At 38.5% G+C, this 17,118-nt stretch overlaps 1 protein-coding gene across 7 annotated transcripts in view; it reads right to left on the bottom strand.

Moving 5' to 3' along the window:
- pnut (septin 7-like protein pnut) overlaps positions 1-17,118 on the bottom strand; it is a 34,490-nt gene that overhangs the window by 15,821 nt on the left and 1,551 nt on the right. For 4 of the 7 annotated variants that reach the window (XM_089071107.1, XM_089071108.1, XM_089071103.1 and 1 more), the window contains exons 1-2: positions 14,423-14,571; positions 9,719-10,245 (exon numbers count right to left, since the gene is read on the bottom strand). The exons of 1 other annotated variant lie outside the window; for it this stretch is intronic. In XM_089071107.1, the coding sequence (XP_088927233.1) occupies positions 9,719-10,129 (411 nt within the window). In that variant the 5' untranslated portion in view covers positions 10,130-10,245; positions 14,423-14,571. 2 more of the 7 variants (XM_089071104.1, XM_089071105.1) reach the window with 2 other exon arrangements.

The raw sequence follows: 17,118 nt of genomic DNA, 5'->3' as shown, positions 1-17,118 counted from the left end.
CCGTGACGTGCTCGTACAACGTGAAACGCACGTAAACTCGCGAAAGAGCACCATGGAGCGATAAAATCGCATCGCCGCGCTGCTGAAGGAGCGATCGATATTGCATGCCGACTAACGACGGTAGCGCGGCTTCCGCTACCGCAAAGTCTTACACACTTCCGACCGGAAGTGGTCTGAGTGCTAAACATCGACCGTTACTCGAAGGACAGCAAAGCTGCCGCAATGCCCAACGGAAAAGAAAAAGAGGATTAGCAAACCTTTAAAAACGCGAAATTAAAAAATGGATTATGTTCTTGAAACGAGTTTACAACGTTTGAACTTGAAATTTACATATGTTACATGTTAGCTACATGTTAATTTGAACATGCAAATAAAGAAATAAATTAGCATATTTTAACATAATATGTAGCACTATGTTGTTCATGATAACGTATTTTCTTTATTTGAAATAAAGAATTTTTCTAAAGAAAGAAATTTCTAAAGAAATTAAGCTTCTAACACAAGATGATCATATTTCGATCGGTTAAAAAGTTCTAATAAAAAATTGAATAAGGGCTGCTAGTTTCATTCCCTTATAAATACCAAATAGGATTTTAAAAATATTAATAATCCCTTTTATCGGTGAAAAATATCAACCAAATTTAATTTAATTTGTTATTAATTTGTTCAAAATTTGAAAAAAAATAAATAAAAATTTAATTTTTTACCTTCTATTTTGTAACTCCTCCAGGGAGGAATTCAAGATTATATATGAAAGCTCGCTCTTAATTTTCGACAAAGACTCATCTCTTAAAATTTTTCGTAGTTATTTAGAATTATCACTCTTGATATAAAAAAGAAACAAAATTGGGCGCCAATTACGACAGAAGAGAATCGAGATTTTTTTTTTTTTTTATGAAAGAAACGGAAGCTCTTTAATTCAACGAATATCTCCGAATTAAATCTCCATTGAGCTGAGCTGATAAAGTATTCATAGATCGCCTCGTGCGATTAGAAAAGGCGACTGGCCGCATGAGGCCTAAGTAGCCATCGTTTCGAGACATATAAGGGAACGTTACGGGGAAACCGCGGGTACGCCACGCGTTCCGTTACACTTGGGTGCTGATCGCGGAATACAAATGAATCAGATTTGTCTCTGTGTGCACACAAGTGCGACGACTCGTAAACACGGCGTGCGTAAGGTCAAGAACGAAGAAAAGACCCCGCCGCCGTCAATCGGTTCTAACGAACCTGAATCACCAGTTCAACCGCCCGATCGCTGTCGATCGCTGTTTATCTGAATTTTTATCGAATCGCCGCTAACTCGACAAATTCAGGCTGCGTTTCCGATTTACTCTCGGCATCATTTGTCCTCGCTTTGGACATTTGGACAAGGAACAAGGATGAAATGATTCTAGCGCTTCGAGTGTAAACTCCGGGACGCAACTTTACAACTTTATCTCCCGTTCGAGATCTGCTCTCATTTGTCCACATGGATACTGCCGTAAAATAAGCCAAACCGCGCGTGTTTCGTCTAAATCGTAGAGCTGATACGATCATCTCCCCTCGGAACGAAGGGCGACAAAAATAAACGTGATTTTCCGCGAGATGTTGGGACGGTATCTTATCTGCCGGATGAAGTCTCGCGTATGTTTAAGAAACTCGAATTGAATTGGCAGGATTGTCGTCGCACATGAGATACGTAATCCTGATCAACACGAGACAAGATCCTCGCTCTCTCGAGGCGCGAAGATTCTCTTCGCTTATCTCATTCCGCCGAGTCAACGTACGAACGATTGCGCTTTAAAAGCACTTCACGCGTGCACGAGGAACGGCAAGCGGGGAGACGAGGGGGAAAGAGGGGGGAGGCGGCAAATGGAGTGCAGCGGAGTGCCGTAGTTTAAAGCGCTGCAGCTTTGTTGCAACCGGATAAATCTCCAACCGTCAGTGAGATATCCGTCGAATACTTTATTAAAGCGGGCGATATTCCCGGGTCTTTTTTGATAATTTGTTCGTACGATATGTCAAAATAAAACGATAAAAATGTGAGTATTCTGATTATCAATTGATAACGAATGTAGAAGCAATATCAATTATCTTCAGGCGCGTCTAAAGAAAAGAAGAAAGACTCGGAGAAAAATTCAATGTCCTTCGCGAGTTTTTATAAAAATTAAAAAATGACTTTACTTCCTTTCTTTTTCAAAATGCTCAATGTCATTAATAATGTAATGTTAATTAAATGTCGGTTACTTTTTGCACTTTTGCACAACCGTCGATTCGCGCGCAGGCCGGACTCGACAACTCCGAGAGAATCATTTTATATACACGTCGCTCGTAGTTATTGTTTTTCGCCGTCGAGAAACAATGATATAGTGCGCCGGGACTCCCCTGCGGGGGGGTACGGCGATTTGTTTTTTTTTTCTCGCTTGGTGCTACCTCTCTCGCGTACACAAAGTGACTCTGGGAACCGTACGATTCGTGTGCAACAACAGAAACCGGTCCAGCGCGCGCGATGCAGCGTCATTCCGGGAATATAAAGCTCGCGACTGTTACAAGTCTTTCGGAGAAAATGGCTATATCTTTTGGAGAGGGGGGAAAAAAGAAAGGAAGGAAAAAAATAACGATGACCCGATTTCGCGTCGGATACACTCAGAGATATTTCTCGGCAAAAGACGCGGAGAACTCGCGGGAAAAAGAACTTTGCCTCTAACGAAGTTGCCTTAACGAGCTACGATCTTGATCGATTCCCTGAAACGCGTAAGTGAAACGTTTATCTTCTTACTTAAAAGTTATACGTTAACGCGATTGAAGAGAGTAATTATGTGCATCTGCACGTGCGACGTGATAAAAATATAAAGTAAAATGAACATCTTGATAAACCAATATCGAGAGAGTCGCAGAAGCGAGCGTGGCGGATTCAAAAGACTGTTAAAAATCTTACTGGGAGGCAGCCTACCGATTCCACTGAAGAAATCTCAGATTTCTCCGAGCAGAACGAACGCCCCAAACACATTCCGCGTGAAAACGCAATCTCGCACAGAACATACACTCTCCCTTTTCCCCGGCCACCGCTACATTAATTTCGATCGTCATTATCTTCGGCCTCGTATTATCTCTGAACTCGCGCGACCCAGAGAACGTCTCTCCCTCCCCTCCTTGTCCTACCGTGACCCAACTTTGGTTTCCCAGGCTTGGGAACCCCTGCCGTAGGTCAATACTCTCGGCGAGGTTCACCACCGCCACCGGGTGGCGAGTCATCGTCGTCGTGGTGACTCGATTAAATCGATTCCGTGGAAAATGCATCGCGAGCGCGCGAGTCACGGGGGCGATGCTTTTGTACCGACGAGCTCTTCTCGAATGCGAGCGATCCGTATAATCCTCTCGTGTAGAGGAAGAAGGAATATTCGCTGGCTCCTTTCATCTCCTTTCGAGTCTCCGCCGCCGGCTGGATTGCCGCGCCGCTCTCGATGATCGTCCGCCGACGAATGAACTTTCACCTTAACGACCGCGTTATGTTCGCGCCGTTCGGCACGTGCTCGCTCCGTTTTCGACGGAGGGGCGAGAGGGGCAAGAAGGACGGGAGAGACGGGGGCACCGTCGGCGTGCGGCGTCTGAATCGAGAGATTCTTTCGCGTAAAGCGCCGTGAGAAAGGAAGGCAGATACGGTAATGAGCACGGTTTTCATTAACGAATTCCTTTTGATGAAAGTTCCAACTAGGGGGTCTAATAAGCACATCCGTTACAATGTTCAATAAGCGGATATAAATATACGTGCTTAGATTTAATATCCTTAAGCGATCCCCTTGTACTTCACGACGTGATTCTCGCAAGCCGCTTATTAAATACCACTCACTCCTGTAATATTCCATGTAATTACGTTTTTTATTAAATTCATCGTTGTTTGGAGTTAAACGTGGAAGGAGCGTTTCTCTACGACGAGAAGATTGTCTAAAAGCTGTTCTTTTAATAGCAAGTAACTGTATATTATACGTGCGGGAACACGTAAGCCACGTTAATTGTTAAATGAGAATCACAAACACATGAGCGTACTTCGAAAGAGACTGATAAATGATAACAACACATACATTTAACGCCTACATCGATGCTGTCATATTGTCAAGCTAAGTTACATCGCATATCAGGTTGCCTCGATATTATAATTCACCATTTTTTTATCCGCATAAAAAAATTACATAAATAATCCTATAAAGTAACACGTAAACATTTACAGATCGATAGTGTTTAATAATAAAAATGCAAAAATAAAAATAATATACTTGATAACACGTTAAAATTTTTATTGTATAAAAAGAGAGGGAAATTTTTCTAATTTCGCTCGTTTATAATTCTCCTCTCGGATAATGCGTCGTTTTGGCACGTGTTTTCATCAATTTTGCTGTTACAGAGATTACTCGAGTAAGGCAAATGTAGGTCCGCTTGCATAATAGACGCACTCATAAAATTCCAGCGAACGATTTCCTCTCTCTCTTCCTTTCTGCCGAGCTCGCCGCTCGTTTTAATATTAATGAGGCAAGCTGACGATTCGATCGCGAGGAGCCGCTTTTTCAAACACCCCTTTATTAACCGCAGAATTATTGCTTTCTTTCGACTCCCGATATCGATCGCATCCTTATGCTCATTAACATGTATAAATCTTTCAATCTTTTTCTATTTAAACACCGCGTGACATTTGAAGAGTCGTTTTTTTCGAAATCGGACAAATTTGTCCCAAGATCTTTCAAGAAATTCTATTTAAAATTCTAATTAAAATTAAATTAAATTCTTCAGTAACTATTTCAAAAAAGGTAAACAGATTCTCGTTCATCGTGAACAAAGATTTTTAAGACCACTTTTCTTCTTCAAGAAATTCTATTAAAATTAAAATTAAAATTAAATTAAATTTAAATTAAATTCTTCAAAAATTCAATAATTCAGTTCTCAATTATTCTAAGGAAAGTAAACAAATCCTCGTGAAAAAGAATAAGAAATAAGAAAAGAACCCTAAACTATTTCTTCGCATTGACATTTGTTAAAAATTTACGGTTTTATTGCCCATTTCGGAAGGCACTAAATGATCGCAAACGGTCGTCAAATAAACAGTGGCATGCAAATTGCACGAGTCAGAAATCTAATGTAAGTCTACTCGCAAAAACATCTACAAAATCTTCTGGCTCGGCAAGCTCAAGATACGAGAGAGAGAGAGAGAGAGAGAGAGGAGTGCGACAACGCGGAAACGGAAGAGACGGATTTACGTCCTCATTGGCAACTTAAGCTCCATTACGCTAAGAGTTCGTCATTTGCGTCGATTATCGTCTCCGTCTATTATTCCTCTCGTTCTCTACCGTAAACGAAGTGACGCGGCGGCGTTCATGAAGAATTCAACGCACAGTTCCGTTCGAAAATAAACGCTCGATGCCATAAATCTGGGCCACCGCGACCGGAGTCGCGATTCGATCCATTATGCGACGCTGTTGACGGACAAGAGAGAGAAAGAGACAGAGAGAGAGAGAGAGAGAGAGAGAGAGAGAGAGCACATATCCATTGACAGTCGACGATGTTATCGAATCACGATTATCTGTGTACCGAAAAAATTGTTTTAGGAGAACTATAATAAAAATTCGAAAAAGGGAAAGAAAATCGTTCTTTAAAATAATTCTTGAAAAAAATGACGAAATAAGTGACAGAGAAGTGAGAGATACGAGGTTTATTTTTTTCTAATTTTTTTCTACACTGAGCCGCACTTTCTATCTTGCTTTGTCAAACTTCAAATATATATTTATTTCATTTTAGGTGTACAATGAGTGTTAAGTATATAATATTAGTTTAGCTACAAAAAAAAAACTATGATAATTAATGATAATTAGAAGTAAGAATTCAAGAAACACGAGGTAATCGAAATATGACCATGGATTGATAAGAAAAAAAAAAAAAAAAAAAAAAACAAGATAACGGTTCCGTCATTTCGACAATGGAAATGAAGAATATAATTGTCGCGCGAGCTCAGGAACGCTAATTAGGAACGAAAAATTCAGATGAGTTCAGCTTTTACGAGAATTGGGTTAGCCGCGTGGAATGCGCTCGGGGCTGAAAGTAGTTCGCTCCGAGCGCAAATCGACGTCGGACAATGCGCTCCGACAATGCTGCTTCGGCGAACGATATAACAATGCCGATTGCGCAACGCGACTCGCAATAGCGCGCTCGTTCGCTCGTTCGCTCGCGCGCTCGCCTTTAAGACAATCGTTAACGCGTTCGCACACCGCGCACGTGTCCTCGACCTGGACGTGAGGGTAGAGGCGCCTCCTTAATTAGCGCGCCCTTTCGAGCGGGATGGCGCACGACGCGAATCTCTTCTACTATCGACTCTGCCGCCCACATGCCGTCGATGCAGTGCCGATTCAATTCCGCTATTTTTATTCAATGTCTACGACGTTACTGCGTTACACTCCGAAGTACAACGAATAATAACGACCAGATCATTTTGTAAATGCAAATGAATTATTTCTTAATTGCGATGTATTAACTTTTAATTGCACCGCTTCGTAATTAGCGCGCTCTCGTCCGGGGAAAAAGTTATCGTGTACGAGAAACGTTCGTAAATAACGGACGTCGTTTTCAGACGGCCTTTTCTCTCCATCTTTAATATTTAAAATTAAAATTTAAATTTAAAATTAAATTAATTTAAATTTAAAATTAAAAAGTCATCATAATTAGTCCAGGTAAAATTATGAAAAAAATTATGAAAAATTATATTAATGTAAAAAAGACAAAAACCTATGTGGAGGAAAGATATTGTAATATTTCGGTTCTTTTGATCCCTTTGAAAAATTGTGAATATATACAAGTTGTCAATGTCATAAATTACATTAAATTATTATATTATATAATTATTATGCTATAATTATTACACTATTTAATTCGATTAAAGGTTCGTACGCACATAAAAAAATCTCAGCATGAAATACGAAACGTATATCGACGTAGAAATGTATTTGACGTCGCGCGAGGAAACGTCATTATGCCGCGGAGAACAAAGTTGGATTGTGTGTTGTGACAGGCAGGAAAAATTTATAACTTCACCGGATATCGGGAGGCTTGAATGGCATGATTGTTCCCTCCCCGACAAGTAAGCGTATATATATTCTCTCTCTCTCTCTCTCTCTCTCTCTCTCTCTCTCTCTCTCTCTCTCTCTCTCTCTCTCTCTCGAAAAGTTTATCGCTCGAGGATATCGCCGCTCCTTCATTCGTAAAAATGTGTCAGAACGATTAGACCTCGTGAGAGCTCATCGACCCTCCTCTTCAGGGTCGAGACGCTTGAACGATACTCTTATCATCCTGTATGCCCTCACGTCTCATCATACTTCCCCTCGTTCCGCATATGCCCATTTTTTCTGTATATTTTTTTACAAGCCGAAATCATTTTCGCGATTGATAATTCTCACAAATGCGTTCTTAAAAGTCTGTTTATCGTACATTGTATCTTTCCGATCTTCAATCTTAATTGCACATACTAACTGCACAAACTAATTTAGTTGTATAGCTCTTTGTAATTAGGTTTCAAATTAAACGCCCGAGATAATCTTAATGTTCCAAGACTTCAAGATAACGTTTCGAAAACACGTCGATTCGCTTCAGTAAGTCAATCAAAATCTGTAGTCCTTGGAAACTTTTTTATTAGCCTCGCGATGAATGACGGTGTGATAAACGAATGCAATAAGACCGACGAGAAACTCGTTCTCGCGATTTAAATACGAAAGGCACACGCAATGTATCTCCTCTTTGTATGACTCACGAAATATACAGTGTATTTTTCGACTAAGGGTGAGTCCCTCGACTTAGCACCCCTGAGCCTGAACCACCCCTCGTTCCGAAAAGCATCGCGAGGGAGGCTTACCTCCTTTTCCATGTGTTGCTCGACAGTGATTCTCAAATCGAAATTTGTCTTGTTATCTACATGGTAAATATTTTGAGAAAATAAATCTTTGTTTGTTCAATCATGTTATAGAATATTATAATTTGTAAGATTTCAGCTCTAACTTCACGTGCGACTGTATTTATTTGACTGTATTTATTTACAAACATCACGATAAAATTGTACTCGACAACAATTCGACAACGAAATTCCGATGGACATAAAATCGGTTGGAATTCTTCGATGGTATTCTCTTGAAAAGTTTTACAATAAAAGTCAGTACTAAAGATTTTTAGTAGACACGTAAACTGGAATAACATTCAGTAAGTAACTATTTCACAAGCATTATTTTCGAGAATACAACTTCCGTGATTCTTAATGAATATCTTTATCTGAACTTCCGAGAATGACTTCTAAAAGATATTTTTTAAAGATTATTCTAACAGTAACAATTCCAATTGTATTCGTACATTTCTGTCAATCAATCAATTTTCTTTTGGCAAATGTCGAAAATTCTACCAATTCATCAATTGCAACGTATTAAAAATATTTTGAAACATTTTTATTTAATATACTTATCATGTGATTCCCTATGAGTTAAGAATTAATACTTGCTCGATCAAATGTATCTTGTATCTCTTTATGTATCTTGTATCTCTAATATTATTTTAATTGTTTAAATTGTTTATTTAAATTATTTTAAATTGAGATACTTTACTCTAGGAGTGAAGGAGGTTCATAATCAATATCTTTGATAATTTGATTATCAGTTTATTAAAGAGGAAAAGATTTAGCTTTTATTTTGAGTTGCTACGTTTCTGGTCTGTTAAAAAATAACAGTATGTAATTGATAATTTAAGCAATTGAATCTTGAATTTATAGATCCAAAAATGAAAAGAGAGATTATATAGAGATTTCATCAACGATCCTGTCTTATCGAATATTGCTGATATTCTATTCTTATTAAAGATACACTCGGTTTACACATGTATGCACGATATATACTGTAATTGGTTTAAATTGTGAGATATTTCTATATATATTTTCTATTTTAGAAAGATTTTCCTTGCAGACACACTCTTCTTATTTACAATTTGAAAAAAGCAGAGTTTTGATGATTTGGGTTTGCTCCCGAAAAAAGTTCCAATCGATTTTTAAATAAATTCTGTCGATTAGAGTGATTAAAAATAGAAACTTCATAAAAATAGAGCTGGTTTCACAATCTCGTAACTTCAAAAAAAACCCTAACTATTTTGTTTTCAATTTTAGCGTTATTAAAAATAATCGACAAAAATCTCCAGAAAAAAAGGAAGAGGATGGCAGTCAAAACTCGCAACGGAAAGAGAAATGTTGAATTTCCTAAAAAAAATATTTCATGTTGTAAAAAAATACGCAAAATTCCGAGAAAACCACGTTCAATTCATTGCACAGAAAGCTCGTTTTCATATTCAATCGAGAAAACTACAACCAGTTTATCGTCAAAAAAATTTAACCTTAACAATCAATAGCGCTAAAATTAAAAAAAAAAATTAAAATTACGTCTCTTTAAAATTATGAAATTATTAAGTTAATCCTAACCATCCTTTTATATGTTTGTTTTAACCACATCAATCGACGAAAAAAATCGAGAGCAATCAGTATCATTCTGCTCATTTTTTTCAAATTATGGGTGTGCTTTCCAGTTGGTGAGACACAAGTCGAAACAATTATCATTTTATTCTTGTTAATCATTGAATGCCAAGAAAGATAGAACGATACTTGTGTCACTGAATGGAAAGCACCCTTTATAAAAGAGGGCCAACCTCGCGGAAGCGACGCGATCGCGCTTACCGAGATTGGCTCGCCGTTCGCCTTCTCCCCGTCCAGTATCCTCTGCCTCAAAGCGAGTCTGTCCATGCTGGCAAGCCTGTAGCTGCCGCCGGCCTCGCGGTCTCTGCTGAGACGCTCGGTCGTGCCGCCGCCGCCGCCGCCGCCGTTTGAGCCGGCGTTGAAGCTCGACGTGTACTTGGGCAGAGTCGGCGGCGGCACCTGCCGCGCCTTCTCCCGGCTCAGCATCGTGCTGCTGCTGTAGAGGAAGGACGAGTTGCTGTTGTTGGATAGGCCGACGCGGCCGCCGGAGGACGGCGAGACACCCGAGGACACCGTGGACGACGACGACGATGTCGACGATGATAGAGTCTTGATGCCGTTGCTCTGCGCGGTGCCGCCCGCGGTGCCGTTCTGGTTTTCCGTCGTCGACATGCCCTCACCACGTGGAACGACCTCTCTCGCTCTCTCTCTCTCTTTCTCGCCTTCTTGTTCGCTCGCTCGTTCCTCCCGCAGGAGATCGCCGCGGGAACACGACAGGGGATTTAACCCTTAAACCGAAAACCGAGAGGTACTCAACGAGTTCGCTCACGTTTGTCTCACGTGTATTTAACTACGCTTCCCGCTCGGCACACCAGTGTCACGTGTGCATACATATGTGATGCGTACGTGGTGTGTGTGTGTGTGTGTGTGTGTGTGTGTGTGTGTGTGTGTGAGAGAGAGAGAGAGAGAAAAAGAAATACGATCCGGAATAGATTTTCCGCAGTAACGACTTCAGAAAGGTTAAAATGAATACGTGTGTGATCTCTGAAACCGATTGGGACATTCTTGCTTTTTGAAATGTGTGATATAATTTTGTTATTTATTGTCGTTGATTTATGAAGAATATATATGTACATAATACACGAAGAATATATATGTACATAATAAAAGAATAAACTATCAGAGATCGATATTTTGAGGATAAAAATTATAAAAATTGAATAAAAAAGCTGAATCTCGATTTCATAAAACTGCATTTTGATGAAGCCAGAAAAAAAATCAACACATGCAACTTCTCGAATCAAGTCAATAAATTTGTTTAAATAGAAATATTGACATTAACAAATATTAAAAACTTAATGTTTAAAATTTCAATTACATTTCTCTGTTGCGTTTAATAATCCATACAATTACAAAAATTTATAATTTATAACTTAATACGATTAATTCTATACAAGTGAATCATTGTTTTTAAAACTTTTGTATTTCACGATTTTTGCCGCTATTTTTAAAATAATGGAAAAAGTTAAATAGTGCACCGGTACAAGAATGTAACTTCATATTTTCACATATAAAATTGATAAAAACAATATCGATCGCTAGATCTCTAACATTATCAGTTATGATATCGCCAGTATCCTATTACCAGTATCCTATTACTGGTTTGCAGTTTTATGAAATAGAGATCTCAATTGTAAAAAAAAAAAAAAAAATCATGGATATGGCAATAAGGATATGAGCTACGTGTAAAACGCAGCAATGTGCGTAAATATAGATCGATCGTTCATTTCGGAGCGGAGGGACTGTCTGACTCCGTGAAACTTTGCAACTCGTTCGGTAGTATCATTTCACTCATTAAACAAGCTTCACGTACGCGATATATCCCCGCATTTATCCCCGTCTGTCCGATAGCGAAAAGATGCGGCCGAACTTGCTTCTGCGTTCGAACGAACATCTCTCTTTTACGTTTAAACTTATTTACGCGTAGATTCGACTGAAATAGACGTTAAAAAATGTGTGCGGTATCACAGAGAAAAAAAAATTAGCCTTCAATCTAGACAAATATTCTCATATATAGACAAAAATTAGAATCTTTTAGAAAATTCTTTTTAGAAAATTTTATTCTTGATTTGATTAAATTTCTATTGATGCTATTAATATTACTTTTGTTCAATTCAAAACTAAAAATCTTCTATATGAAGATTATAATATTCTTGTTCATATATAAGAACATTTGTCTTGATTTAAGATTAATTTTTTTTTTTTCTGTGTGCGATCGACAGTTTGTGCCGGCAAACTCGCCGCGGAGAAAAGAAAAAAAAAGAGAAAGGAAAAAGAGGAAGTCTCTCGACTGAGGCGCCGATGAAACACGTCGAAAGCCGATACGCTACGGTGTGGTTTTGTTTATCGTTGTGGAGTATGGTGCTCCATGACGAGAGCCACCGGGCTCGTCTTACACACCATGAGAATAACCAGTGACGACAACGACGACGAAAGACAGTGTTCTCGCCATGAATTTTTCGACTTACTTTAAGGACGGACCGGCATTTCTATGGATCGATCGAGAAAGAAGAAAAACGGATGTAAATGTGAGGGCCGTAAAATCAATACCTGACGATCTCTCTTTCTCTTTCAATATCCGAACAGAAGCGCAACGTTCATTCTTGCGTCTAATGTCGATTTCTACCCGTGTAAATCGATATTAAGTTTCGTTTAATTTGCTCTTCTTTTTATTTTTAGAAATGAGAAAAAGAGTAAATTAAACTGAGACTGAAAACCAATCTATATTGATAGAAAGAGATAGAAGTGTTTTAAACATTGGATGGCAACCTATTGACTTCAGAAAATTCGATATTCAATGTAAATTAAAAGAAATTTATAATTATGTGTCACTATCAATTAGGATATTTATTAATGATGACGGAACATCGTAGATGCACGTCCCGATATTTATATGCGAAACGGAATTGGTTATACAAAACGAATGTACTGCCAATGAAAAGTTAATTAAACAACGAGATAACGATGCTCGAAAATTGCATTTGTGCAATTGGAAAAATATTTTTTTGGATTAATTATGTTTATTCAAATGTTATAAAAACAATTCGCTGAGAATTTCAGAATTTACTTTTATTCAAAAGAAAATATTTTTAGTCAAAAGAAACATTTTTATTCAAAATTCCAGATAAAATTATCCAGATAAAGAATTTTTAAATGCATAAGTTTATGTTTTTTGTGTACTTTTTTACTATATATATTTTATAACTGCAAAGAAAAGCCACTGGACATTAAGCTTTAGCTTAATCATTCTAAAGAGACATGAATTTCTTTTATAAAAATTCATGAGTTACAAGTCAACGTACGCGTTGTACACAGATATGTATATGTGATTACTAACTTTAACTGATTGATGAATTTCCAATAAGTTGCATTATAAAGGTAAAATTATCACAAATTTTTTTCTGACAGAATAAAATTTAAAGATTAAATTTCCTGAAATGCAATAAAATTCCACGTTCCCTGATTTTCAAAAGTAAAAAAATTCCCTAAGAATGTGTTTTTTTTTTTCAAGACACTAGACACAAGACAGACTGAATCTAGCTTTCGTGAAAATGAATGCATTTTCTGTGGATAAAATTCTAGCGCTCCTGAGTCGATATCAGAGGAGATTGAGGATTACGAGTTTCACTCGTGGACACCTGATACACACAACGTTACGAGTTGTTTACGCATGATCGCTCGCGACGTTGACTCACGTTGGCTGTCTACGTACCGACTCGCGTATGACTCCGATATCAGGAATGCATCGGAGCAAAAGTAATCGCGCGTAAACCGTGAGTTCCGCGAAAAGAAAAGAAAAAAGAAGCGACTCGCCCCGTTTCCGTCTAACTGCGCGGTCGATCGGGACAGTAAAAGGAGCGAGACGAAGATCAGACGGTCCTTAAAGCCGCTGATCGAATTCTCCGGTTAACGAAGATCGTAATGTTGCTTCAGACTAAGCGGCTTTTATTAAAAGTTCTTTTCTCCGAATCGTGCGGTCGAAGCTCCAATCTACATAAATGTGAATGACAAACAAAAAAAATAAACAGACTTTTTCTCTCCTCGTCTTGCACGCGAAGTTGCTGAAGGAGGGATTAAAACCGGTACCGTTTCGTTGAATGCAATTCTCGACGCGTGTAAATAATGGCGAGGAGAAGGGCGAGGAGGAGGGGAAAGCACTTCGGGACGATCGTCGCGTTTCCATTGTCGCGGATAAACATAGAGGTCACTTTCGACTCGCCGAAATCGTACCGGTTCCGCCGTTCTTGTCTAGAAGGAGAGGGTATTTCGTTAACGCGCGGAGCCACGCTGACTTGCTCAAAGAGAAGCTCGACGGTAGAGAGCTTCCCGACGATCGTGGTAGATCGGGAGAGCGAGTGTCTCGCACTCACGGGGCTCCTTGTCCCGAGCCGACGTCGGGTTGCATCGGACTGGCAGCTGTACGTCCCAGGCGAGAACACCGTCTAGCACATGCATACACTCCGGGACGCGTACGCTCGCTCCGAAAGCGTGAGACGGCGGCACGCTTACTAACCTCGTCCCTTCGCACTGTCAATGATCACTGCGTAGGTGGTGCGCGCGCGAGATACAAGGGTTGTCTCTACAAATAAATAAATATATATATATATATATATATATATATATATAATGTGATGAGAGAGATAGAGATATGTATGCACAAAGAAAGACCGAGAAACAAATGGGATCGGAGTATGCGCGCGCGAGAGGGAGCGAGAAGGAAAAGGGGGACGCGTCGCACTGCGTGGGCCCCTCGAGACTCGAAAAGCCGGCGTCGTCGATGATTCACGCCGTCGGCGAGCGTGGCCGCGTTTTCACTCTCACTTGCGCGCGGTTCGTCGCGCGAGAGCTAAAGAGACAGGGAGAGAAAGAGAAGAGAGAAAATGCGTCGCGTGAACGCGTATATACCTATCCACTACGCGAACCGCCACGGTTCACAATACCGCGTTCTCGAGATGAACCGCGACAGACGCACGAAACTTCCGCCGCGCCCGACTCGAATGAACTGCGACGACCACGCCTGACGCAGCTGCCGCGGGTGCGGGGGAGGGAAAGAGGTAAGGAGGAAGGAGAAAGCGAGAGAGAAAGAGAGAGAGAGAAAGAGGAGCCTCGCACAGGCGCCAATCGCAGTCGTCGGTTGGGACGACGCGAGCGCCATCGGCTAGTCGCGAGGACCAATCAGCGCGTCCATCTGCGATGGCACACGAGCGAAGCCGAATGGTATCGAGCGTCGATACTACAGCGCCGCGCCGAACTACTCTTCTACCTTCGGCCCTTCAAAAGGGCTTTGAACGAGAGAGAGAAAGAGAGAAAGAGAGAGAGAGAGAGAGCACTTTTGCTTTCGTTCGATTCTTGTGTAAACGCTATTTCAGGAATTGTTTCCTTTTCTTTCGGGAAAATAATAAAGTATATCTCTACGTTCTATAAAAAAAAAATAAAGATGTCCCTATTTTCTTTGAATGTTGTTTTTATTCGATCATTTTGATTTTAACTTACTGACAGATACTTGTTAACCTTTTATAATTCAATTTCTGATATTTGAAAAAAATTATGTAACGTGTAACTAGCACTGACTTTGACATCTGAATAATTAATTTTCAATTTTGTAGTATTTTATTATAGATTTCTGCGGTTTATTAAAGAAATAGCACAATAATAAAATACTATGCTAAATTATGATGAGAAAATTATATAAAACTTAAAAATATTGAATATATGATAGATAGATTATTCGGTAGAATCTTAGGCGCCTAATAGTCTTATTTTTAATGTTTCTTTTTAATTTGTAAGTATATAAATTCAAGATAATTGCTTATGTTGCCAACCACGTACCATTATTTTTTAACGGACTTGCAACGTAGCTAAAAATACAACTATATGAATGATTTAAAGCTATTTGGTATTGTAGAATTAATTCCGTTGAGATATAAGTCTCCTACTTTCCGACAACTAAAGATTATCATAATAAATAAATCGTTTAATTTTCTAAATTGAATATTCAGTTTTCGCAAGGCATTCAACATCGTATAATTAGAGATATTTAACGCACATTGTACAATACAATTACTGTAGTCAAAAGATTGCAGAATTATGTATTAACATTTAATGAGATTTTAAATACTATTAATTATTGTGTATTAAATTTTACAACTAATTTATTCATAAAAAATAAATTTAACAGGTTTATTTCATAATTTTTCTTTCAGTTCTAAAATGTTCAAAGAGCACTATAAATTTATACTTAAAAAAAAAAAATAACTAATATGGAAACTATAGCAATAAAGACTCAGAAAAATAAATTTAAAGATAATGATAACGTTATTATAAGTACCATTTTTTAATAGACACTTAAAGATAAAACTTAACTCAAACATAAAAATAGGATATCAGTCAGGAGATATAAATATTAATATAATTGCAACTGCAGAAAGATACATGGAAAGAACAATTTTATTGAATCTAAATTTTTATTAAATATCTAAAAATTTCATCAGATTCAAATCCGAAAAATGTTATAGGATCATCAAAGTAATTACATCGAACACTCAAATTAATTTCTAGAAAATCAAGAGGTTTCGCTGCATATCATGCAAATTATTTTCAAATCTGTTTTTGGCCAAACTTTTAGATACTGCAGCCAAATCCGTTTCTTCCATGCAAACTAGTCGATCATATCAGAGCAACGGACCGAAGGAATCCAACGGATCGTGCAGAATGATCACACAACGCACAACAACGAATATCTTAAAGCGACGATCAGCTCTAAGTGATTCGAGCACGCCATACGCGCCGCTCTCTCGATTTCACGATGTCAACGTTCTTTCGCGATCGCGATTGTCTTCGTCTCGACGACGCTTGTTATTCGAGCGCGTCCACTAGGAAGTACGCACAGCGAAGATCGCTTCGTTTCGCGGCCTTAATTGGAATTCGAGTTAATAAGAGCACCGAACTGTCGAGACTGCGCATGCGTGCGTGCGTGCGTGCGTGCGTGCGTGCGTATACCGAAGAACGAAACGAGAATAAAAGAATGATCTCGAACGGAATGCAGTTCGCGACAATGCATCGTTTTGACCTGCAACTCGGAGTCGGCTGCGAACTCCGATTTCTCGGAATAATTCTTTCATTCTCAATCTCTTTGAGTTATGCAGCCGCGTTAATTCATATATTAAATTGTTACCATAGTCATAATAAAGATGCACGGATATTTATAATTTCCTATTGGAAAAATTCACATGAGTTACGCATAAAATCGCACAAAGAGAAAAATATCTGAAAGTTTGACAACATAAATTAAAAATAATTTTATGGGATATTCAAATTGATTACTAGAATATAAAAAGTTTTTACAATATTAAATCACCGTTTAAGTATTTCACATAATAATTTTAATATGATCTAAATTAAATTTTTAAATATTTCAGCAAAATCGTTTTTTCCGCGAGCTTTATGAAAAAATGATCCTACAATCAAAAATTATCTAAATACGAAAAATTAACTAAAATATATAAATAATTACCACGATATCGCACGTTTCGTATTTAATCAATATAAATGATAGACAAAATTGATATCTGCACAATTTGTTAAAATTAGCGTCTCTCTGT

The sequence above is a fragment of the Pogonomyrmex barbatus genome, unplaced genomic scaffold, assembly GCF_055798465.1.
Source record: "Pogonomyrmex barbatus isolate J1 unplaced genomic scaffold, ASM5579846v1 scaffold11, whole genome shotgun sequence".
NCBI lineage: Eukaryota > Metazoa > Arthropoda > Insecta > Hymenoptera > Formicidae > Pogonomyrmex > Pogonomyrmex barbatus.
Note: the sequence above shows the minus strand (reverse complement) of the source record. Positions and strands in the feature narration are given on the sequence as shown.